Source organism: Danio rerio, chromosome 9 (assembly GCF_049306965.1).
Source record: "Danio rerio strain Tuebingen ecotype United States chromosome 9, GRCz12tu, whole genome shotgun sequence".
Taxonomy (NCBI): Eukaryota; Metazoa; Chordata; class Actinopteri; order Cypriniformes; family Danionidae; genus Danio; species Danio rerio.
Genome location: NC_133184.1, coordinates 23,558,711 through 23,584,443, shown reverse-complemented (window position 1 = coordinate 23,584,443; position 25,733 = coordinate 23,558,711). Strand labels below are relative to the sequence as shown.

The 25,733-nt window shown below is 35.0% G+C and overlaps 1 protein-coding gene across 50 annotated transcripts in view; it reads left to right on the top strand.

The window, feature by feature from the left end:
* Positions 1–25,733, top strand: part of lmo7a (LIM domain 7a) — a 76,500-nt gene that overhangs the window by 2,114 nt on the left and 48,653 nt on the right. For 47 of the 50 annotated variants that reach the window (XM_073911898.1, XM_073911891.1, XM_073911903.1 and 44 more), the window contains exons 2-4: positions 4,690–4,760; positions 7,526–7,595; positions 16,210–16,316. In XM_073911898.1, coding sequence (XP_073767999.1) covers positions 4,690–4,760; positions 7,526–7,595; positions 16,210–16,316 — 248 coding nt within the window. Of the gene's footprint in view, positions 1–4,689; positions 4,761–7,525; positions 7,596–16,159; positions 16,317–25,733 lie in introns of those variants that run through there. The other 3 variants (XM_073911908.1, XM_073911910.1, XM_073911909.1) reach the window with 1 other exon arrangement.

Here is a 25,733-nt window from a genome sequence, read left to right as displayed (position 1 = left end):
TCCTTGTGAATTCCCTTCTCAGCAGGAGATGGCAGAGCTGAAGCATTGGCTGTAGTTGAACAAATATTGTTTCTAATTCATGAGGGGTGAATCTGAATGCTTTCAGTGTGACATCAGTCTCTCACACATGCACACTGGTTCATTGTCACAACCAGTGGACCTTGGCAGGGCAGTTTTAGCCCCAAGCTGATTGCTCCCCTGCAGAGGAAGGTGATCTGCCGCTTAGCGTCCAGTCTAAATGAGGAATGAGTTGTCAGGCGTGAGGGCACACTGAACAGTGCTGGAGAGTGTGTAGGGTGTTCTAGTCAGCTGAACAGTCTGGAGTTTGTCACATGTACTCATTCTTACTCCAGGCACCCGGTCTGTGGGCAGACACATTCCTGGATTTCCTTCAGTGTTGTTTTCAGCTTATTAAAGTCAAACCTCAAATTATCCACCTTTCTGATTGGTGTATCAGAGATGAAAAAAAATTAAAATGGCCATTAGACACTGTGGTTAAATCATTATTATGGGAAAATCATAATAAATACTTAACTTTTTTTAGAGTATTCACTTTTTTGTATATATATGGCCATTTTTATTTCTTGGTTGATTAAAACTACCTGAGAGATGTTGTGGAGCATTTTCTCCCAATAATCATTCGTGCTCGTCAGACTCTGCATGGGCAAAGGGATTAAAGCACTTTGGCACAATTAATGATGTGCAGCATTCCGTATGTCCAAACAACTTGGAATGCCCCATTAATCCCTCATGAATGAATCTGCTTTGTGCAGAAGTGTAACCGAATAAAATCACATCTTACATGTTAGAAACCAGTTACTTAAATGTATATGATTGCAAGTATAGCTTGGGTAACTATTCTTATGAAAATGTCAGTTTTTAGGCTAGAGGTGTTGAGAAATGTGTGGAGGTAAGAAATGTCAAAACTCTAGTTTAAATTGTTTAGAATCTCAATCAATTTGTTCAAAAGTACAGTAGCCACCAAGCAATTTATTTTGTTTAAAAGACATTTATACGTGATGGACTAAATTTTGGATTTGGGATTGGTATGATTATTTGGGAAAATCCAATAAACATGTAACAAAAGTATGAAATGAGATTAGTCATCAAAATAGACAGACAGACTTCACATATGTAGTCATTCATTCCTATCTGTTTGAGGTTCATTCTGGACTATTATTAGACTTCTATTAGAATTAGAACAGCCCAAATTCTCAGAGAGAATTGCTGATGTGTCGCCGATACCTGTGAAATATTTAGCATGCTAAATGTCTGGACCTGTCAGGGATGTAAAATTCGCTGTTTGAAAAATGTTTAGATTGAAAAATGCATCAACAATGAACAATATACACTGTAAATAATCTTGCTGCCTTAATCTTTTTTAGTTTAATCAAATGGATTTTTCTAGTCATCACAATTTAAATCAATCAAACTGACTAAAATGTTTAGTTAAACTTTATATAACTTTACAAATGTAGTTAAAACCTGAATAACTTAGTAAAAAAAATTGTTGTCTTGACATTTTATATACTATTCTTCTACAGTGTACAGTACAGCAAAGATCGTAGTATTTGAAGTTGCTCACTGGCTGTTCAATAGCGGCATTGGAAATACATATTCACTCTCATATTCAACTTCTCCGCAGATGTTTGTGTGTAGGACAAAGAAATTTCTAGTTCTGTTTTTACATATTAAATCTTTTGACAACTGATAAATAAAAGCATTACATACTGTACAAAGGTACTGGTCATATAACTAAAATATTTAGATTTATTTTTAGATGATACTTTTGAGTTTGCCGAGATTTCTAAAAATTCTTTCTTTGTATTATATAATATTTAAATTTTCTGAGATACTGAATTTGGGGATGGTTCCCAGTGACGGATTGCAGCTGGAAGGCATCCGCTGTGTAAAACATATGTTGGATAAGTTTGCGGTTCATTCTGCTGTGGCGACCCCTGATGAATAAAGGTACTAAGCCAAAAATAAAATGAATGAATGAATTTGGGGTTTTCATTAGTTGTCCTCAATATCGTCCAAATCACAAGAGTTAAACACTTGAAATATATCAGTCCGTGTGGAACAAATGTATAGTTTCAATTCTTGAATGGAATTAGTGAAATAAATCAACCTTTTGAAGATATTCTAATTTTGTGACCAGAATTACTTCTAAGGTTCATTTTTTAAAGTTTTTCACATTTTGAACACGAAGTGAGCCAATAATAAACATATATTTTCTTTTCGATCTAGTCTTATTTTATTGCTCATTTATATTGTTTATTTATGTAAGTGATATTCTCAAACTCAACCTGCCAATCTGTTCTCCACCTGCAAAACAGATCTGTATTAAAACAATAAGCTATCCTGGCTATTACAATGACAGGAACAGCAGGGGTCAGGATTTCATATGTCATTGATGTTTACTACATCCTGCTGTGTCAGAAAAGCTCCATATAATTGACCTCTCGTCTCTACACACTCCTGTCTGTGAGAGTTGCTTACATAAATCTACAAGAAGGGCACAGGAAGTTATTTGTCAAAAGACTTGATTTTAATATTCCTGAAAGATAATACATTTACATTTAGTATTATACATTACATAATACATACAAAATGGTAAATAATAAACCTTTGGCTGTGTTAGAAATTTATCACATTAGCTAGAGATTTAAATCAGTGTGGCATAGAATGCAAATTCCCTGCTAGGATAAGCTGCCTTTAGTCAGTAAATAGCAGTATAACTGGATCTAAGAGGATCATAGTATTTGTTCACATAGTATTTTGTGTTTGCTTTGTTGGGCAGACACAGTAAGTGTGCTTTGAAGTTCTTCAAACGACAACATTTGTGGTTTAAATCTCACAGTCAATACGGAACTCGAAAGAAGAGGTTTACTTTTATATTTAAGGCTCTCCACACCCTCTGAACACATGTCAATTTCCTGAACAACAGTTAAGTGAAAGTAGATTAATAGTGGTATTGAATGGTAGTTAATTTTGTTGGATATACTTTATTTTGATTGCCCCATTTACACATTTTGTTGACTATTTGTAACTTTGCAACTCATTAAAATATTAGTTAAGTATCAGTCGATTGTTATGATCAGGTAAATAGCATAAATTCATTCATTCATTCATTCATTCATTCATTTTCTCGTCGGCTTAGTCCCTTTATTAATCCGGGGTCGCCTGTAACGACGGGGAGTGACACCAACAACAGAAGGTAGGATTCAAATGCAGGTTTAATCGTAGTCAGGCAAGCAATGGTCAATACAGGGGCAAACAGATGTATGAGGGCAATGCAGAGTCAAAGTCAAAATAACAGGCAGATGGTCAGAGGCAGGCAGCAAACAGCATTAAATAAATAAACAAGGCAAAGGATCAAAAACACGGCAAAGGCAGACAAAGGAAACCGCGTTGTAATGTCACTAACAGTAAACAAGACTCGGCAACATGTGTGTGGAAAAGAGGGGTTTAAATAGTCCTAATAATCATTGTGAGGGTGGCTTAAGCTGTGAGAGTTCAGTCTATGACAAGGTTCAGGTGGTGAATGCAATCAAGTTAGGTGAATGAGCATGGGTGTCAGGGAGAAGTGCATGTATGAAAATGTAGTCCAGCAAAAGGCTGAAGTGTAGTTCTAAGTGTGTGTTTGTGTATGAGTGTTTACCAGCGACATCTGGTGGTTGTTCGCTGGTGAACATGACATCGCCACAGTGGAATGAACCGCCAACTTATCAAGCAAGTTTTTTTACGCACAGGATGCCCTTCCAGCCGCAACCCACCTTTGGGAATAATTTACACTCACATTCACATACACACTCATACACTACGGACAATTAAGCCTACCCAATTCACCTGTACCACATGCTTATAGACCCTGGGGGAAACCCACGTGAAGGCAGGGAGAACATGCAAACTCCACACAGAAAAGCCAAGTAAGCCGAGGTTGAAACCAGCGACCCAGCGACCTTCTTGCTGTGAGGCAACAGCACTACCTACTACGCCACAGCCTCACCGATAGCATAAATTGATATACACAATTACTCACAGTGTTAAAAAGTTTATTAAAATAAAGCACATTTTTTGTGTTTAGAGATAAACTGTGTCTGTTTGGCTTCTGTTTGGATTTGGTTTGTATTTAGCTGAAGTTCTCTTGCTTGAAGTATAACACATGCTTGAAGTATTACTCATAATGACATCGTCTCATGAAAGATACGCTTTTTCTGGCATTTAAATGTGGAAATTGAAAACATTTGTATGTGGAAAAAGGGGCTTTGCTTTTTATAGATTATTATGTTATACAAGGTGTGGAGCAACGGGGCTCACATTGTAACAGTGTAGTCTGAGGGCATAAACACAACATAAATGCTTCCCTGTGTGTGAGTAAAAACAATGGGCTGCCTGCCTTCTGTATCCTGCAGAAGTAGCTTGAGATCACTGCAAAGGCATGAAGCTGTGTGTAGAACTGTGACATTCCTCCAGATGCTCTCGTTCTCTGTGGTTTGGCCGCTGGGCTCCAGTCCTGATTACTGAATAACCCACGGTTCTCCAAAAGAGGCTGTGTTGTTGTACTAGCGTGCTAGTCGCTTGGACTTGAAGCTTGGAAGTACAACTTTCCTCTACTTTCCCTGGACATCCTACCTTCTCATTCAATGGTTCTTAGTGCTTCCTGTGTTTGTCCTCGTCTCGCAGGCAGTCACTAAGAAGAAGTTTGGGAACAGTAATTTCCGTAGTTCTCTGGAGAATGGACTACTGTTGTGTGAGTAAGTAAATCTGTTTTTGCTTATACCTTTCTAAATTTGAGTGCTTAACGCATTCATTGATTTATTTTTTGCTGTATTTAAACTTTGGTTAATGGCATAACTATCACAAAACTCTTTGGTGCACACTAGCATTACATAACGCATTCATTGATTTATTTTTTGCTGTATTTAAACTTTGGTTAATGGCATAACTATCACAAAACTCTTTGGTGCACACTAGCATTACATATTGTAAACCAGGGGTTATCTTAAGCCTTTTCAGACCAGGAAACATCTAGACAAGAACAATCAATATCCATAACAACCATAGCAATTTTAAGTTGAAATATGGTGGGAAACGCATCCTAATTTATTAGGGAGAAGTTTTTGTTTCCTTTGTGATGAATGAAATCTACAATTGATAGCAATTCTAAAAGGCTTTAGAGAAATACAGAAAGATATGATACCATTCCAATGTCAAAACAGCAGCCTTACTGTTATTTTAAGGTTATGACTACTGATATTTAAATGATTTACAAAAATGTAATACATATGTCAAGAACTTTGTGACACCTGATGTAAGCAGACTTAAAAGAACAGTAAATCTTAAAATAGACTTTATTTAATTAACTTCAATTCCTTCCAAACATTTTAAGAGCCAAAATATTAAGTACAGACACAACAAAACATGAGTTGACACTGTTTGTTTTCCAAAAATTATGTAATGGCTGTAACATCCAGGGTAAACACAAGAACTATTTTGATGAGCAATACAACAAACACATCTTCCATTTATGTTGTACACTAACAGCATCGGTTTGTGCATGCCTGTGTCTTCGCATAAATCAGTGACAGGAAACTCATTCTCCAGATTGTCATGAACATGCTCTGGATAATTTGCATAACCTGTAAATTAAAGCAAATAATGTTGTGTTCTTGCACAAACTGACCAATTATTTTCAAAGTATCTTCAAAATCTATGTTTTTATTTGCCTGTGTATCTATTTATTTATTTTTTCGTTCATTCGTTCGTTAGTTTATTTATTTATTTATTTATTTATTTATTTTTTATGTAATCTTTAAGTGGTGTAATCTGCAGTAAGATTTTAGAGATTTAGACACTAGAAAAGAAAAATCTGTTGGGTGAAATGCAATGCAAGCCAACACTTCCTGAATTTTTTCATTTGTAATTTGCATCTAATGTCAGTTTTGTGTGTCATTTAGGGTGCATTATGTCATGTAGCTATTTTCAAAACACATAATTTGTTCCAGACTGCCACAGTCAGACTCTGTTCCATCCCAGGAAGCATTAGTAAGGCCAGTAGAGGAAAACAACACGGATGGCAGAGCATTTAAAAGGACAGCTGGGAAGAGGTGATCCATAGTGCCAGCTACTCTAGCCGGGTTTAGAAACCTGAGCAGGGCAGAGTGCATGCACATGGGGACAGGCCGTGTTCTACAGCAGTGCTCCTCTGCTGTTTATTTAGAAAGAGAGCATTGGGTCGGTGGACTGGGTGTGATGTCCTGCAAACTCAGGGGTTTCAGCACAATTCTGAACCTGACTGGATGGGGCAGAGCGTGGGCCGCGTCTGACATGCTGGTGTCAGTCGAATGACTCAGCAGACTAATTACCACAGTCCAGTGCAGAATCTCACCGTCCTGCTCCTGCACTTACATAATGCCTACTTACAGTCTGTACTGAGCCATTAGCTTTGCCATTTCCACATGAGTGAACACACATTACCTGAGGATACTGTCACTCTGGATCTTGTGTCTAAACAAAGGGCCCTGTGAAACTACAGCTAGGGCAGGCACATCAAAGTCTGAACATGCAGTGAGATAAAAGTGCTTTCAAATGCGCAAAGAAGATGCAAAAGGGGCTTTTAGTGTAGTTATACACATTGTTTTGGGTATTTTATGAGTTTTGGCCATCAAAAACAGAGAAGGAATGCCCAAAACTAAACATTTAGACAATTTTATGTAACTATATGTAGAAATCCTAGTTAATATACTGCATTTGTGTAAATACAGTATATTAAACACCCCAAATTACACTTCTGTCATAATTTACTTCTCATTTAGTTTCCATGTTTGACCTTCTTCCTTGTTTGGTAAAAGAAAGTCAAATATGAGAGAAGATATTGTACACTACATAAGGCAAGCCATAAAGTGTTAATGAATGCCTCTCCACATATTACTCATTAGCTAGAGTCAGAAATCACAATTTTCAGGTAACACTTTACAATAAGGTTCGTTAGTTAATTTTAATTAATGCATTTACTAAAATGAACAAACAATGAACAATACATTTACTACAGTACATATTTATGTTAGTAAACTTTAGTTAATGAAAATACAGCTGTTTATTGTTAGTTCATGTTAACTCAGTGCATTAACTAATGTTAACAAGCATGGACTTATATGTTAATAATGCATTAGTAAATGTTCAATTATGATTAATAAATGCTGTACAAGTGTTGTTCATGGTTAGTTCATGTTAGTAAATGCATTAACTAATGAACCCTATTGTAAAGTGTTACCAATTTTCACTCTGCACACTGCATGCTTTAATTTTCAAATTTTATTGAATCTGTATATTACGTTATTTCTACACAAAAACTAAACTGGCTGATGTCTGTTTCCACAGAGTTGTTTGTATTTTTTTCCAGAGCATTAGAGCATTGTAAACTCAAGCCAGATGGTCAGAACTAAAGGAAGCCATAAACTGGCAACCAGCATGCAATATATTGTTTGTGTTGACTTTTGTTTTGTTTTCCTCCTTGTAGTCTGATCAACAAGATCAAACCTGGCATCATCAAGAAACTAAACAGATTTTCCACACCTATTGCTGGCCTGGTAAGTTTTCTTTTGGTACACTGATGTGCATACAGTACACGATTTGAGCTGTAGTATTTCACCTTGAAGGAGCCCTAACGCTTCATAAGAAGTTTGATAATTTACTAGATGAACGCAGGTATTTAGTGTGAATTGGCACAGTGTAAATCATTAACGTATACCTGGTATTTAAAAGGAATCATTTTGGCACTAAACTGTATTTCCAAACAGAAAATGATTTTTCCAAAACTAACAATGCATAGACTTGCAGTACATGCAAGTAGATAAAGCATCCAACACCACCAATCTTAAGGTGGTTATCGCACGTATACTGCAAATACAATGCACATTTCACATCATACATTCCACCCTGTGCAAATTTGTCTCTAGTTGTTGTTTTGTGTTCACTTGTGTTTTACATACATTTAAATAAAAAACATTAATAAAACAAAAATAATCTTACAGCTTGTGTCAGAAATGTAAATCACATTACCATACATGCAGAGTCGATCCTAGACTTCTACAGGGCCCTTAAGCAAACCATTGTTGAGAGGTCTCATATCAGCATTTTAATAAAAAGCCCAAAATGAAACTCAACCCCATTCAGAGCAAACAACAGCAACAAACAACAGTGACAGTGTTACAATACAGATAAGAACTCAATTACTTTCCTAACTGTATATATTCTCATTTCAGGCAACTAACGCTAGGTCAGTCAAGACACGGCACAGTGTACATTTTAATGTATTTTTATGTGTATTTGTTTGTTTAAGAGTGTCACATAACATTACATGAACCGACTGATTAGGATGTTTCATAGGAAGCAGCTTTCATAGTCGTTGGAAGCCAAAAACAAAACAGATAAGCTTTGACATTTAAGCTATGTCCCAAATGGCACACTATACTGAACAGTACACTTGGCACTTATGCACTTATGGACTTACACACCCAACAGCATAATATAAGAATATTTTTGATGTTTGTTCAATCTACTTATTTATAATGAGCTGAAGGTTTTGTGGGATAACTTAATTAAGTTAACTTAATCAACTTTTTTGTTGAGACAACATTATGGAATTTTGTGGAACCCTGCATTTTTTACAGTGTGTACGTAGTGTTGCCCCAAATGGAACAATAACTTTTTTTTTTACTAAGCAGTAATTCAAACCGTTTCCCAAATGACGTTTGACGGTTGCCAAATAAGTGAAATAAATGACCATACTACCAAATAATACCTGCCATGAGTATAACCGCAATCACCATCAGGAGGCGGTATAATCACTCTCGATGGCGAATTTTGCTTTCACAATCCAAAATAAATGAAGTAATCCAACATCAGTGCCTGAAAGTACTGCAGTAGCAAAGCAGTAGCCGTTGAATGCGTGAAGTGTCCAACATTCCACACCTCTTTCTTCATGCCGGGTAATTAAAGTGCACTTATTATGTTTAGAGTTTCAGTGTGAACCCACTACTTACACTATTTATACTACAAAATGGGGTAGAATTGTGCATAAATATGCAATTTGGGATGCACCTATTGTGTACTGTGTGTATAGGAAAGATCAGCTCTGCTTATCTAAATTTCAGGTCCACAGTCTACCTCAATCCTCAGCCACTGTGCACACTGTAGGACAGTAATGATGGTATAGATTTTACCTGAAATGTAACCCCAAGAAATACTGAAAGAACTAGACCAAACCTCAACCACAAGACTTGGGCAGGACATTTCTTGCTGGTAGGTTTAGAGAATAATAAACAATCACACACATTTCTATTGAAGTTATGAACACAATAGCCTATCATATGCCTTTAAAGTCAGCACTGATGCCATTACACATTGCATAAATCACTAAATTGTATTACTTTTTATCTTAAGTGAGTAGCATGTGAGCCTGAAATTTTGGGACTAGGGTTGTAACGGTATGAATTTTTCACGGTATGATAATCGTCTAAAACAATACCACGGTTTGACTGTTTCGCGGTATACGGTATGTTACAAATGTTACAAAATAATAGAACAGTGAAGCAAATTTGACTTTTTCCAAATAATATATTTTTAGTTACTATAAACAACACTACTTACAATGAACAAATAAAAATAAGAAAATAATAAATAATGTGTCAAAGTCCAAATAAAGTCCAAATAAACATGGTGCAAATCCTCAGTAAAAAATAGATATAAATATTTACTATACTATAAATAGTTACATAACGAAACTAGATTCAATATGGAACATCCTTAGGTTTTATGTGCCAGCATGGATATGGTTGTCTATCGATATGGATTTGGATATGGTTGTCTGCAATGCAGACAAACAGCTGCACCTTCATTTGCGTCTTTTGAAAACAGCAAGAGCAGCAGTTCGTCTTTGCTGTGTCACTGTTTTGTCATGTTTCTGTGCTGCTGTGCATGCAAAAGTACTTAGTATGAGAATTATTTCATGCAAAACTTTTTTTTTTGCGTTTTATTTAGCCGCGCATAAATGTATGCCTATCTCTCATTCCGTGTTGTTCAAAAAGCTTGGTCCACAAACAAAAGCGAAACCTATGCTTATTGGTTGTGATATAGCGAGTTTGAACCAATCTGGGCATGGAGGAGGAACAATGCATCAATGTATCATGTCTGATTTGTCCGGAGACACAGTGACGAGCGTTTCTTTGTCAAATCAGCGTTGTCAAATGTTGATGACGTAACCGCACTGATTCCGGAGCCTCTCATTCTCGCGAATGTTATGTGATACAGCACTGGAAAGCTGAGATTCTCTTCTTTATGCCAATCTTTGAATTGTATGAATCGGATCAGCGGATCAAAAGTTATTAAACATTTAAGAGCAATACTTATTTTTAGCCGCGGGCGGCTGTCTCGGTCTTTAAGGGTTAAAACCGTTGATATGCAATTGTTCATGGTATGATAATTGTGCACGTTCAAATCGTGGTAAACCGTCATACCGGTATATTGTTACAACCCTATTTGGGACTAATCTATGCAAAACATGCTTTTTATTTCCCATTGCCCTTTAATACTGTTGATCTAGGCAATCTTAGATAAGCATCCACATGTCCAAAAGTATCACAGCAGTTTTTCCATAATATGTTTCCAACCCCAAAACCTATGAGCAGAGCCTAAACTGACAATTGAGAGCTTACATGGCAAGGGCTAAGCAGAGTCATGCAAAAGCAAAACACATAGTTTGGAGTATATTTTCGTTTTACTAAATACTGCTGAGCCTGTAAAGTTTGTCTGTAAGCGAGCTGTGTCTGAGCAACCAGAAAACTGCAAGACGCAAAAGAACACAGTGCACTTATCCAAGCATGTTTATGACTGATGAAAGATATTTTTCCACAGAATGAAAGGCTTATTCAAGGCTCTGAAATCTCACCAGCACCATTATTGTTCCTTCTGGCAGCTTAGCTTTTGTTAGTCACAGATTCATTCTGATACAGAGGTTTTAAATTTTGTTAAATCAAGGCTCATTAGTGCAAGAGCGGAAATCTATGGTTTTGAGGACTGCGTAGTGACTCTGGCTTTGGATCGCTAAACTCTACTCAGGGTTTGGCTTGTGATGATCTCTGGATCACTTTCCCATAGTTCCATCAAACCGGAGCCGTGGTTTACCCTTGTGTTTCCCCGGATAACTGATCCTCCTTTTAACAATTTGAAGAGAGGAAGCCTACACTTGTGTGGCACACTGGTCGGCCACATTAGAAAACTCATTCTGGCAGGGCTTTGGCCTGAGGTTTTGTAGAGATGATTCTGTAGAGCGAAGCCCTTCATAAACCCCCTATAATTGAGCTGGATGGATATATTTGCAGCAGGCCTGACCACTATGAAAGGAGAATTGGCAGAACTTATTATTTGAATAGAATTTTCCACAGGCCACCAAGCTTGTTTACTCTTAAAGTGGGCATTTAAGCATTTATATTTTATTATTTCTTTTATTAAACTCATGATACGTGTTAAATTTAATGCTTTATTGAACTGGTGTATTATTCCCTGTTCACTATAGTTTATCACACCCAAAATGGTTCTTGCGCTCTACTCTGTTACTCTTTATCACTATTACAGTAGGTGCACTGGCACACCTTGGATTACTATTTGATGATTAAAATATGAATGCATGGTATGCAACCCCTCCAAATTCCTTAATCATAATTGGTCAACCAACCAGCAAGGCTGCAAAGAATGGTTTGACTGGAGACTCATAGTTTTCTGACAGGACTATGAACACTCACTGAAGAGTTAGAGATTCTTTCTCAAATCATTATGTCTGCGTGATTTGGTTCTTAAGATGAACTCAGCTGTGCTAATGAATGTTTAAATTTGCTTAAATTAATTAAAAACATTTTTACTGTTTAACTGGTTTGACCTAAAGCAGTTAAGTTATACAAGTTTTCTTTGCTAACAAAATCCAATCTATATTATTTAAAAGGTTGAAAAAAATTTCTAGGTTATCATCTTGTTATCAGAAAAAATGTGCCAATATGAGGTCAGCTTTTCCTTAAAACAAGCAAAATAATCTGCAGTACAGTATGCAAAGCCATCTTGTTATTTTTTTTGACACAAGATTATTTTGCTTACCCCATTACAGATTATTTAGCTTGTTTTAGCGCAAAACTGACTTAATATTGGCATATTATTTCTTAAAACAAGACATTATGTTTTGCTTGTCTAGAAAATTTTTCTTGATTTAAGAATTTTTAGATATTTAGACTAGAAACAAGACAACAAATCTATTTTTTGCAGTGTGTGGATGAGAGTCTAGCCACAATCAATCATATCACGTGATCCTCTTGAAAACATCACTTAGTTGCAAATACAAGACATTGATTTTGGGAAAGCTCAAAATTATGTGGTTAAAACATCTGAAGTATTTTGTGATTGTAAATTGATCAGCCTCACTTTGTATAAGCAAAGTAGTTCAGATGTGTTGTATTTGTGGAGGTATCTGACCCACTTCAGTCAGCGAATATGTCACTGTGCCAAAGATATTTGTGCAAAATGTATGCCTATCAATGTTTTCACTGAAGTGTCCTTTTGAGAAATTTCAGGTTATTTAAAATTCTAAGTAAAGGTAAAATATCTAATTGTTGGTTTGTTTCTAGTCACCCTGCTTCGACAGACATTTAGCATTCAGGAATTCAGGTAAACAGGTGACTAGAAGGACCTTTTCATTTCTCAGATACTTCACATAAGTGTAGGTGAAAGGGTGAGGATACCAATCAAGCTGTTGGAGTGTGAGAATTATACATGCTTGTTGGCATTTAACTTATGTGCACTATATTCTCTTTTGTGATTATACATTTTATGTATATTATGTGATGCAAAAATCATTAAAATAATCATTAAAGAATCAATACCATGTTTTATGAACATATTTTATGTAACACCATATATATATATATATATATATATATATATATATATATATATATATATATATATATATATATATATATATATCATTTCTCTCATACACATTCACACACGTACATTACGGCCAAATTAGTTTATTAAATACAACTATAGACCTTTTTTTACATTTCTGGGTTTCTCAGCAGCAGAAGTCGTTTAAGTTGGATAAACTTAGAGCGCAGTGAATGGGAGAATACAACAAATTATTTTTTGCAATCTTATTTGCTCAGATAATAAAGGAAAAACTCCACAATGGTGTTACAAAAACCTTCAGAAAAAGGAAAATAATTGTGTGAGACTGATGATGGCAGCCAGAGGAGAGAATAATTTCAAATTTACTGTCCTGTGCCATGATAAAATACATACGTAAATAAATATAAATTTTCATTAAAAAAACATCAAAATATTAAAAACTTTCAAGAATTTTTAGATGATGATGCCCGTGAAATGCATCATAACAGGCTTGTAAAAAGGGTACATAGTAAAAACAAAAAAAAAAAAGGGGTACATAGTGCAGGTTTTTGGACTGTGGGGGAAATCGGAACACCCGGAGGAAACCCAAGCGAACACAGGAAGAACATGCAAACTCCACAGAAACATCAACTGATGCAGCTGGAGCTCAAACCAGCGACCTTCTTGCTGTAAGGCCACAGTGCTAACCACTGAGCCATTGGGCTACCCCATCATAAATATATAAGAAAATAATTTTAAATTGGTTATATGCATTGCTAAAAGCTTAATTTTAAAACAGATTTCCTCAGCATCTAGAGCACCTTGGATTGTAGATTTTCATCTAAAATAGGTTCCGATACATCAACCATACAACAGTACAAATGTAAACTATTTTCACATCTAGAGGTAATGAAAAATACATATTGGCCAGTTTGTTTTAGTAGTATAAATGTTTGTGAGCTTGAATGCATTCAAACAGCCACAGAAGTCTACTTTCTCACTGCCTACTGAACCAATATTTAAACATTACAGTTTGTGTTGTCACGTATGCTAGCTAGATGAGATTTAAACTGAAATCAAATTTGTGGTTTGAAACTGAAGAAAAGTAAACAGCAGAAAAAAAACGCATTGATGTTGTTTCGTGTTTATCAGAGCAGAAACAAAAGCTATGCTTTCTTTATCATTTTCTTCTGTTTTATTTTGTGTTCATATAGAAATTTTGCAAGCTTGTTTTGCGGTATTTTATTAAACACAGAAGCTTGGTTTAAAGTAGGGGTGTCCAAACGCTTTTTTATGAAGGGCCAAGAACCAAACTTGACTAAGGGGGGTGGGCCGAAGCTACATATATATATTAAATATTAAATATATATATATATATATATATATATATATATATATATATATATATATATATATATATATTTTTTTTTTTTTTTTTTTTTTTTTACAAAAATAATGTGCCACACATATAAAGTTAAAGTCAGATTTATTAGTCCCCCTGAATTATTCGCCCCCTTCTTTGTTTTTCTCCTTAATTACTGTTTAACGGAGAGAAGGTTTTTTCAACACATTTCAAACATAATAGTTTTAATAACTCATTTCTAATACCTGATTAATTTTATCTTTGTCATGATGACAGTAAATATTATTTTACTAGATATTTTTCAAGACACTTCTATACAGCTCAAAGGCTTAACTAGGTTAATTAGGTTAACTAGGCAGGTTAGGGTAATTAGGGAAGTTATTGTATAACAATGGTTTGTTCTGTAGACTATCGAAAAAATATATAGCTTAAAGGTGCTAATAATTTTTACCTTAAAATTAATCATAAAAATTCAAAACCTGCTTTTATTCTAGCCAAAATAAAACAAATAAGACTCCATGAAAAAATATGATCAGACATGCTGTGAACTTTTCCTTGCTCTGTTAAAAATCATTTGGTAAATATTTAAAAAAGAAAAACAAAATTAAAAGGGGGGCTAATAATTCTGACTTCAACTGTATCTATCTGCATCTATCTGTCAACATCTAAAAAACGTGTTTTGATGTTTCATGACCCTTTTAAAAATCTAATTAATTCACAATATTTAATTGAAACGTTTAATTTTAGTTGTGCTTTTTTGTAGCTCATCAATTAAACAAACAAACAAACAAACAAAAGGTAATGGTAAATTAGAAATAACAATCTCTGTTTGAGGAATTCACCTGAATCTTCCCCATCATTTGTCCCCACCCTAGTTTAGGCATTTCTAGTTTAAAGTAATTTTAAAAATGGCTGAAAATGGAAAAAGAGACATGTAACACCATGTAGTGAAAGTGAAACCAAAATGTATGTTAATATGAGGGACAAACAAGCCAGTAGTAGAAATGCACTTCAGCAAACGCTTTGATGTCAGGGTCAGGGTAAGACTTTTGACCCCGTGTCTCAGAAAACAGGACTGCACAGTTGTTTAAACAAGGAGATGATTTAAAACTAGAACTCCTCATTGCCATCTGCTAATGAGCATGTTTGCTGTTTAAATATAGGCCGAAGCACCCTGTAATTATTTCAGAAGGAGCTGAAATTCAGGAAAGGGTGGGCTGCAAGTTCTGAACATGTCATCCAGATGCTTTATCAAGTCTAATTGAAATTATGCAATAACACAACTTCATCGCCATCCCGGATGCACACACATGATCTCGAGTTTCCTTATATTAAAGCATTTCCTCACCCACCCACCAAAGCGTTTTAGCAGTTGCTCGAGGGAAATAGTTTGCCGTTTTAGTCACCTGTGTTTCATGGTAACCCTGTCTCCAAAATACTCCACCACCCTGAAGATTCCTCAAATACTCTGCTGAGAGACTCAAGTGGCGGTTTCTGGGTGTGAAAAGGGAGAGTGCGCTTGAGTTTGTGTGTTTGCGCACATGTAGGTATGTGTTTGGGTAAGAGAGTGAAAAGGGAGAGCAAGCATGTGTGTGTGTGTTTGTGTGACTGCCTTACATGTGCAGGGGAGGAGACTATAGTGGCCTCTGTCATGCTTTTGCTCCACCTCGAGGCCAAACTCCCGTTCTCACAGGTACTGTCACAGATCAGTCAGGGATGTCCTGCCTTCATTCTTTGCTTTTATGGTGTCACTTTTTATTTGCCACCTGCCCTCTTTCGTCTCCTCCCACTGCTTCAGCTCACTGGACTGAACTTTGGATGCAATGATTTCTGGACTGCCTGTGCCAAAGAATTCCTGTATGACTGCTGTCTAACTCACAAGGTGGACACATATTCTTTGTCTACAGGACAACATCAACCTCTTCCTAAAAGCCTGCGCTAAGCTTGGACTAAAAGAAGCACAGCTTTTCCACCCAGGAGACCTGCAAGACTTATCCACACGTGTGACTGTCAAGTAAGTTTTGGTTTTCACAACTTACAGTGTTCTGTAATATGCTTGACCATCTGCCAATGTGAAAATAGCTGTGGCTTAGCTATGAAAAATGCAACCAACCACTGTTTATGGCTCATTGGATGGTGATTTTGGCAGATCTTATTGTCCACGGGGCATATTCACAAATTTTAGTAAACCAGGCTTGTATTACAGTACCAAACCAGTAATTTAAATTCAATTGAGCCAGTTCGCTGTGAAAATGGCTTTTGGAGTATGTTTATTTCTTTCTATTTACAAAATAAAATCATATTTAATTTATTGCGTCATTTTATTTATAAGGATGTGTGGTTTTTAGGGATTTTACTACTTCAAAGTAAATTCAAAATCTTTTTTTTTAGTCAATGAAATTTACTTTTAATGGCTATTTTAAATATGTTGTGGTTGTTAACATACAGATAGCTAATAGATACAATAATTGATCATATGATCAATTATTACTCTAATTCTGCATGAATTTGTTTTGTTTATTAAAAAAACATGGAAATAGCCGTTTTGTCAAGTGAAAAAATGAAAGATGAGTCAATTAAGGCAGTAGACCTGCAGTGAATACATAATCTGATCTTAAAACAGCAGAATCGCCCTCATCGGTGAAGCATAAACACTCACTATCGCTGAAACAGATGCTGACAAGTGGCCTGTGTGTGTTTGTCTGTGTGTAAATTTGAGATAAAAACAGATTAAAGACTTTCCGTGAGTGAATTCACCTCTCAGCAGGTGTTTGTGTTGTGTGCGTGTGCTGGACTGTTTTAGTTTCATTGGTTTGGATCAGCCCATACCTGTGAAAAAAACATGGTATGTTGATCAACCTGTTCAGTATTCTCACAGGTGTGTCTTTGGGAGACAGTGACGTTGTGAGATCTGTCAGCCCAGCTCTGACATGTTCATTGCTGCTTTGATATTTGCAAACAAAAGCAGAAGAATTACCAGGCTATTATATTTTCCAGGTCACGTAAGTGAACTAGAACATTCTTAAGTCACTGCAACAGTTCACAGAAAAATACAATTTTTTTCATCACTTTCCCTCATGTCAGTCCAACTGTGACTTGTTGACATATGAACACACAAAAGGATACATATTCAATGATGTGCTAGTTGTTTTTACAGTGAATAGGAATCAAACTTTTACACTTCACTAATATGCAAGCAAATGCACCATAACAATTGTTTGGACTTGTGTGCTATTTTACAAGTGTTCTGAACTCCTGCAATATACATGACTTGCAGATTTGTCATTCATTGACAATCTTTGCTATCAGAGAATTGATCACTGAGAACTGAAAAGGCTGAACTGGAGCAGTTCAGTATGTAAACAAATCATTCTGATTTGATTCAGAAGATTCGCTAAACTGATTGAATCATTTCTAAACTCTGAACAACTAGAGCGATTAGCTAATCCGATTAGCAAAACTATTCATATTTATGGCACCTTTAACATCCTTTTCATGTTAATGAAAGGCAAAATGTATGAATAGTTTTCTATTTTAAGCAGAGCCTTGAAAACATACATTTAACCTGTTCCTCACATAAACTTACCATATGACCTTACAAGTCATTAAATGTGGTACTTTTATGTAGGGCCAGACAGAATCTGCGGACATTTTTTTGATATTTCTGCAGAGAATTTTGTAAAAAAAATAAATAATAATAAAAATCTGTGAATTTATGCTGAATCATTTTGAGAGTATTTTAATTAGAAATTACTTTTTAAAAATATTTTTTATTACTTTTATTTGATGTTGACAATGCAAATGTAAAAAACTGGAAACAAAGCAAGTCTCTCTTTTAATATATCTACTAAACAAGGGAAAATGTTACTTTACAAACTATATTGTAGATAAATCATATGAACATTTTTATATTACTCAATATACTGAAATGTATTTAAAAACTGAATCAATGTAAGTTTACACACATTTACACAAGTAAATGAATAGACTCAACAATGGGCTAAAAATCGTCAGATTTCTGCTCGTGCAGATTCAGGGTGGACCTACTTTTATGTAATTTTTTACCTTGGCGGTCTTCATTTACTTTAATTATTCACAAAAATTACATATTTCAAACTATCTGACGTTAATATATCAAATATCAAATTTTATAAACAATGTAAATTTGGACAATCTTACATGCTGATGATATTAAAAAAGTTTAAAAGTTAAGTTTTGTTTTCTTCATGATCGTGAAAAATTATGCATCTAGGGATGTCCCGATCAAGTTTTTTTGCCCTCGAGTCTGGGTCAAAGGCATTTGATTTTGAGTATCTACCGATACCAAAACCTGATCAAATACTTCTGAAATACATAAAAAAGAATAAAGAAGAGCAAAAAAAAAAAAAACAGATCCTGATCCAGTTTCTTATTTTTTATTTAATTCACCTTATTGTAACATTCAACAACTCTGTTAACAAACAGAGTACTTCTGTGAGGTAGCTTGAACAATCTAGTATTAAATAACATCAATTATTCACTTTTGGATTTTAGAGCAACAATAAATATAAAAAGAAATTATATAAAAACAAATAGCACCTCAACTTAAAACACCCGCAAGCAATCCCAAGTTTACATTTCTCACAGTTTCCTATGGCAATGTTGACATCATCAACTTTATAATACCTCAACACTGAAGACATACTCGCGCTTTCCGCTTCAAGCTGCTCTAGTGTTCTACTTTGCCAGCATTTAACCAATAGCATCTCTGTAACAAAGTGTCATGCCACACGTGTTGCTGTTTCTGTGTGAATTCAAGAAAGAGGTCCAACTCTGTGCCACCGCATAACTCTAGATGTGTCAAAAAATAAATAATAATAATAATAATAATAAATAATGAGAATATATGCAAAAACAGTTGAAGTCAGAATTATTAGCCCTCTTTGAATTCTGTTTTCTTTTTAAAATATTTCCTAAATGTTGTTTAACAGAGCAAGGAAATTGTCACAGTATGTCTGATAATATTTTTTTTCTATTGGAGAAAGTCTTATTTGTTTTATTTCAGCTAGAATAAAAAGCAATTTTTATTTTTTTTATGATTTATTTTAAGTTCAAAATTATTAGCCCCTTTGAGCTAAATTTTTTTCGATAGTCTACAGAACAAACCATCGTTGTACAATAACTTGCCTAATTACCCTAACCTGCTTAGTTAACCTAATTAACCCACTTAAGCCTTTAAATGTCACTTTAAGCTGTAAAGAAGTGTCTTAAAAAATATCTAGTAAAATAATATTTACTGTCATCATAGCAAAGATAGAATAAATCAGTTGTTAGAAATGAGTTATTAAAACTATTATGTTTAGAAATGTGTTGAAAAAATCTTCTCTCCGTTAAACAGAAGTTAAGGGAAAAAATAAATAAGGGGTCTAATAATTCTGACTTCAACTGTGTATAAATATATATTTGAGTCCTGATTGGGAGGTAACATCCTATTCTGATTGGACCTAAAACAGCGTGATCTGGCCCGATTTCTGATCACGTGATCGGATCTGTACATTCCTAATACAGACGACTATTTTGTCAAAATAATTGCTGTTTACAGATATTTTGGAAGCTTCAGTCCTCATTCACTTTAATTGGTAGTATAAAAACAATTTGAGGAAAATATATCAAGATTTTCAGTACGGTTTAAAAAAAAAATTAAAATATGTTTATTGTATCAAAATAACTAAGTTTGGAACAATCAAAAAAGATCTGTGTGGTTGATTAATTCATTTAGTGGGCTGTTTGCATTTCCTGTGTCTTCTGATAGTCAATCCTTTTGTGAACTGCCTCATTTGACTAAGGTGTGTTCAGCTCTGGCTCAAACTAGTCCAGCACAAATTATTGCTGTGTGCTGGAGAGCTGTGACATATCTACATCACGTCACACACAAATTAGTAATGATTCAAATGGCTGAAATCATCCTTCCCATATTGATAAGACTGCTTTGAATATGGTGAAGGAAGGCTTGGTGTTTCTGCCTGGCCTGTCATTGTTGGCTCAGTAGAAGTGACAGTGCCATCAGACACAAACCTGTGGGCCGAGATTAAACAATGAAGCCTTGCTACATGACGGTTACCACACCACACCCTCGCTACCATAGAAACATACTGAGGCTCTGATTAAACAGGACTCATCCAGTCCCCATAGGCTATCATTATTATCACTTACCGCACTCGTATACGTCTGAGGGTGTGTGTTTATAGCCGAGTGTGAGGGTTTATCTGTGTCCACTGACAGGCATTTGTCGGAAGTGGTCCAGGGTTTCTAATTTTAGAATTGACAGGTCGCTTTTTGACACTAGATGAAGTGCAGCGGTGATAGGATTCTTGTTACTTTTTTTAGCTTGTTTTCTGCTTCGTCCTTATGGTGTAACTCTATATACTTTAGGAACATGTTGGTGTTTACATCCTGTACACAACAAGAATGCTATCATTGTAGCTTGTTTTCTGTTGTGGGTTTGTGTAAACCATATATTTTGCATGTGCTAACTGTACGCTGGTTGAAAACTAGATGATATTTGATCAGCGTTGTTCAAACTCTGATATTTAGTAGGCCTTGTTTTTCAGCAGTCATTTCTTTTTTATGACTGCCACACTTTATTTTTGTGTTCTGAAGCAATATAGGCATTTTCCCGTTTCAGCTAATACAGATGGCAGTAAACTTTCTGAAGTGAGAGGGCATAGTTTGCATGCCATATTAAAGTTCTCAGATCTCTCACACAGATCTGTGGTTTATAGCCCTTGTGGAGTTTGATGGCAAATGTTCATAGTCACACAGAGGGCAACGTGAGGAGATATTGCAGGCTATTGCTGGCAGGCTTGAGATAAGCAGGGCCTGCATTCATTATTACTCATCAATACATGAAAAGCAAGTGTCTCAGCGAGGGAAACAACTTCAGGTCATCTGTCCCTTGGGCAGTTCTTTCACCATGACAGCTGCTCAGTTGGATGGCCTGTTTATGTCTGCCAGTAAACATGATCAACATTATATTAAAACATTAAAAGTATAATTAAGAGTGAAATGTTTTCCCTATACATTCAAATGTGCCCTGTTATTACCATTTTTGTAATGACTTTTGTAATACGTTGGGCAATAAATTACACAAGACATCCACTAAAATACTGGTTTGAGTGGTTAAAGTTCCAGTTGACATTTCTATGTGGAGTTTGCGTGTTCTCCCTGTGTTTGCATTGGTCTCATCCATGTGATCAGATTTCCCCCACAGTCCAAGACATGTGGTATAGGTGAATTGGATGAACTAAATTGGCTATAATGTTTGAGTGTATGTTTCCCAGAGATGGGTTGCGACTGGAAGGGCATCCGCTGTGTAAAAACGTGCTGGATAAGTTGGCGGTTCATTCCACTGTGGCGACCCCGGATTAATAAAGGGACTAAGCCAACAAGAAAATGAATGAATGAATGAGTGTATGGGAATGAGAGAGTATATGGGTTTTTCCCAGCATGGTGCTGGGTTTTTGGCTGAAAGGGCATCTGTTGCGTAAAACATATGCTGGATAAGTTAGGTGACCCCTCATAAATCAGGGACTAAGCTGAAGGAATATGAATGAATGAATAAATTGGTCAGAATAAATACATTTTTATTAATTAATTCATTTATTCATTTTCTTTTCGGTTTAGTCCCTTTATTAATTTGGGGTCGCCACAGCGGGATGAACTGCCAACTTATCCAGCATGCTTTTATGCAGCGGATGCCCTTTCAGCCACAGTCCATCTCTGGGAAACATCCACACACACACTCATACACTACGGACAATTTAGCCTAGCCAATTCACCTGTACCACATGTCTTTGGACTGTGGGGGAAACGGGAGCACCCGGAGGAAACCCACATAAACGCAGAGAGAACATGCAACTCCACACAGAAACGCCAACTGACCCAGCCGAGGCTCGAACCAGCGACCTTCCTGCTGTGAGGCGACAGCACTACCTACTGCGAAACTGCGTCATCTCATTTTTATAAATATTTTGAGTAAATAATTTGTTTGATTTAGACTAGGAACTGTTATTTATTATGCTTTATATTTGATTATTTTTTTAATAATTTATAATAATATTAATAAATGTTATTTACTTGTGTTTTTTTTCAACATTTTGAAAAATAAAATAAATATATAACTGCATTTATATTATTACTATTTTTTGCGTTTGTTTTTGGTGTTTTAGTACATCAAGTTTACATTTTATTTTAATTTAAAGCTACATCTTTGAAGTTAATTTTACTCTAAATGACATTTCTGGACAGCATTTTTAAAGCCTTGCCTTTTAAAATAAAATGTGATTGAGATGTACATGCTCCCTGTTTTGTCCATGTACTTAGCATGCGTATTATTAATGTTTAAATGCAGGATGTATTAAATGCATTACCATCCAGCTTCTTCTCATAAATATATATTCTCATAAACACATGACAAAATTTATCATGGTATGGTTTATGTATTGGTCTGTAGATGACCACTATATGACTAGCTGTGAATCATCTGTGACAGTTTCATTTCTTGTCATCGTAGATGGTGAAATCCTGCTAGCTGTGTGAACTTTGTTAGTGTTTTATTACTGTCTTTTCCAATGAATATATTGCCATGTTAGTGATTACATAATGTTATTGATAAAGAATTATATCTCTTTCTGCATTCCAGTAGTTCATAAAAGTGATTAAAATTGCTTTTTAATATTCTGCACAGTAAAGAAAAAAAATAATTTGGGTCAGAGATGGAGGAACCCAACTGTTGGGTTAAATTTGTAATAAAAATAATAGCAAATAATTTAATAAGAATTAAAAATAGGGCAGCTTGATAGCTCAGTAGTTAGCACTGTCACCTCACTGCAAGAAGGTTGCTGGTTTGAGTCCCGGGTGGCCCAGTTGACATTTCTGTGTGGAGTTTGCATGTTTTCCCCTTGTTCATGAGTTTTCCTTCAGGTGCTCCAGTTTCCCACACAGTCCAAATACATGCGCTATAGGTGAATTGAATAAACTAAATTGGCCATAGTGTATGAGTGTGTGTGTGAATGAGTGTGTATGGATTTTTCCCAATATTAGGTTGCGGCTGGAATGGCCTTCGCTATTTAAAACATATGCTGGAATAGTTGGTAGTTTATTCTGCTGTGGAATAAAAGAATAAACTAAAATGAATGAGAAAATTAATAATTAAGAATAATTACAAACTTTAACACAACAATTGGGTTTGTCCCAGCATTGTTTGTATTGTACAGTGGTCATAATGACGGACTATAGGTAATTCCATTTAAATATTAAAGATTGTAAAAAGTAACTGTGGTGCAGTAACAATATTGTTCTTGTTCAGCATACTGTATATCCCATCATCTCATGCTCCAGCTGAACTGATTCACACATAAACATCTCTTTAAAAAGCGATTCTTTCAGTACATTCACATGCTTTGTATGAGATTGCCCTCCAGATATTTTGGTACAATATACAATTTACTGTAATAGCTCAATGTACCATAAGGGAAAAACACTGGAAACTTGTTGTTTTCTCACAGCTGCTTAAGTCAGTTCAGGTCAGTAAAAGAGTGTTGTTGCTACACTGTTGTATATCAAAAGTTTATAGAATCAAAGATTTACATTGTGACTTGTATAGTGTTTTCATTATAAAGGTTGTGAAAGAATGAATATGTCATTTGCTCAATGGCGTGTGGCACTGGATGGCATCAGTGGTAGATTGTGAATTGCTCAATTGTCCTAGCCATAAGCAGACAAACAAGAGCTGCGTTTGTGCGGTACTTGCTCATCACACCAAGATTATACGCTTACAATATTTACGTGTGGATTTTGGCTGGTGAATCAGATAAGAATGCATCAAGTCTTTGGGGAGACGTTAACTCAATGGAAGCCATTTCCTCCATTGAAATGTTTATGTTGTATGATGGAGCTGAAAGCGAAGAAGCCAAAACACAAAGAGCGATTGATGCAAGCTGACATGAGTAATTATTAGTGGCTTTCGTTTGTGAAACCAGGAACATTCTTTACCCGCTGAATGTCACTGAACAGGGCTGTGAGGTCTTAATGACCCAGCTATGCACACACACCCTTTAATGTTGGGCTTTATAAATGAGGGGTGTTGGTGTGTCATGAATCTGCCTGCCTGTTGTCACTGTGTCATTTAATTGTTTCCTCAAAAGGGATTGGCAGGTCTTCGCCAACCCTTTATGAACTTGATTTTTTTCTGTGAAAAATGGATGAAATATTTTTTAAAAAATTAGAAGTATGTTGTGGATGTTGTGAGGCTAAGGCATGTAGTTTAGATCAAGTGTAAGTAAGGCCTAAATATGTATACTATTTTTGGCAATGCCAAAGGCTGGTGACAAGCAGAACAAATTGTGTAAGCACAATTTGTAGACTGTATTTTTTATTTTATTTGTATTATTTTTATTTTTATTTTATATATTTTTTGTTTTGTTTAATTTTTTTATATTTTGTTTAATTTTGTTTTGTTTTACTGTTTGTTATTTTATATTACTTTATTTTATTATTTTGTTTTGTTTTGTTTTCTTTAATTATTTTTTATTATTGTTTTTATTTGTTTTCTCTTTATTTTATTTTTCATCTTTTATTTTATTATTTTATTTTATTATTTTAATTTACTTTATTTTATTATTTTATTTTGTTTTATTTGATGTTTGTTTTTGTTTTATTATTTTTTTCTTTTATTCATTTATAATTTCATTTGATTATTTTATTTTACTTTATTTTATTTTATTATTTTGTTTTGTTTTGTTTTATTTATTTTTATTTTATTTCATAAATATTTTTACTTTATTTTATTTTGTTTTATTTTATTTTATCATTCTTTTAATTATTCATTATTTTAAAAACAGAAATACAGCACTATTAAATAGATTTTAATCATTTAAATGTATTATTATTGTCATTGTGATTGTATATAACAGCAAACTTTTAAAAACTAGCATTTATTTTTATTTCTTTTAATCCATGAGCTTTTGTTTTGACAGATAGCCACATGCAAACTTTTTTTTTCGTCCACAGATATATAATTCTTTCTCATTACAAACTTGAAAATCATGTATGCGACTCAAGTTTATGAACAGAGTCAATCTAAAAACACATTCAAAATGAGCTGCTCAGGACAAAGATCGCAGTGCATTGTATTGAATATATACCTGTATAACTCCAGTACAATTTTTTGATTTTAATGTTAATGATAAACCTATGACCAACCCTGTTTCACTTTGGAGAATGTTAATTTAAGGTCTTGTGTGTAGGCGATATATATTTAATCTCGATTACAGACTTTTTTCCCCTACCACATCTTTATGAGCCTCTGTGGTTTGAACATTGTTTGGAGGGTTGCAGCACAATCTAATTGAGAACTTTCTATTGTGCTCTGCTTTGAAATTATCCAGTGAAA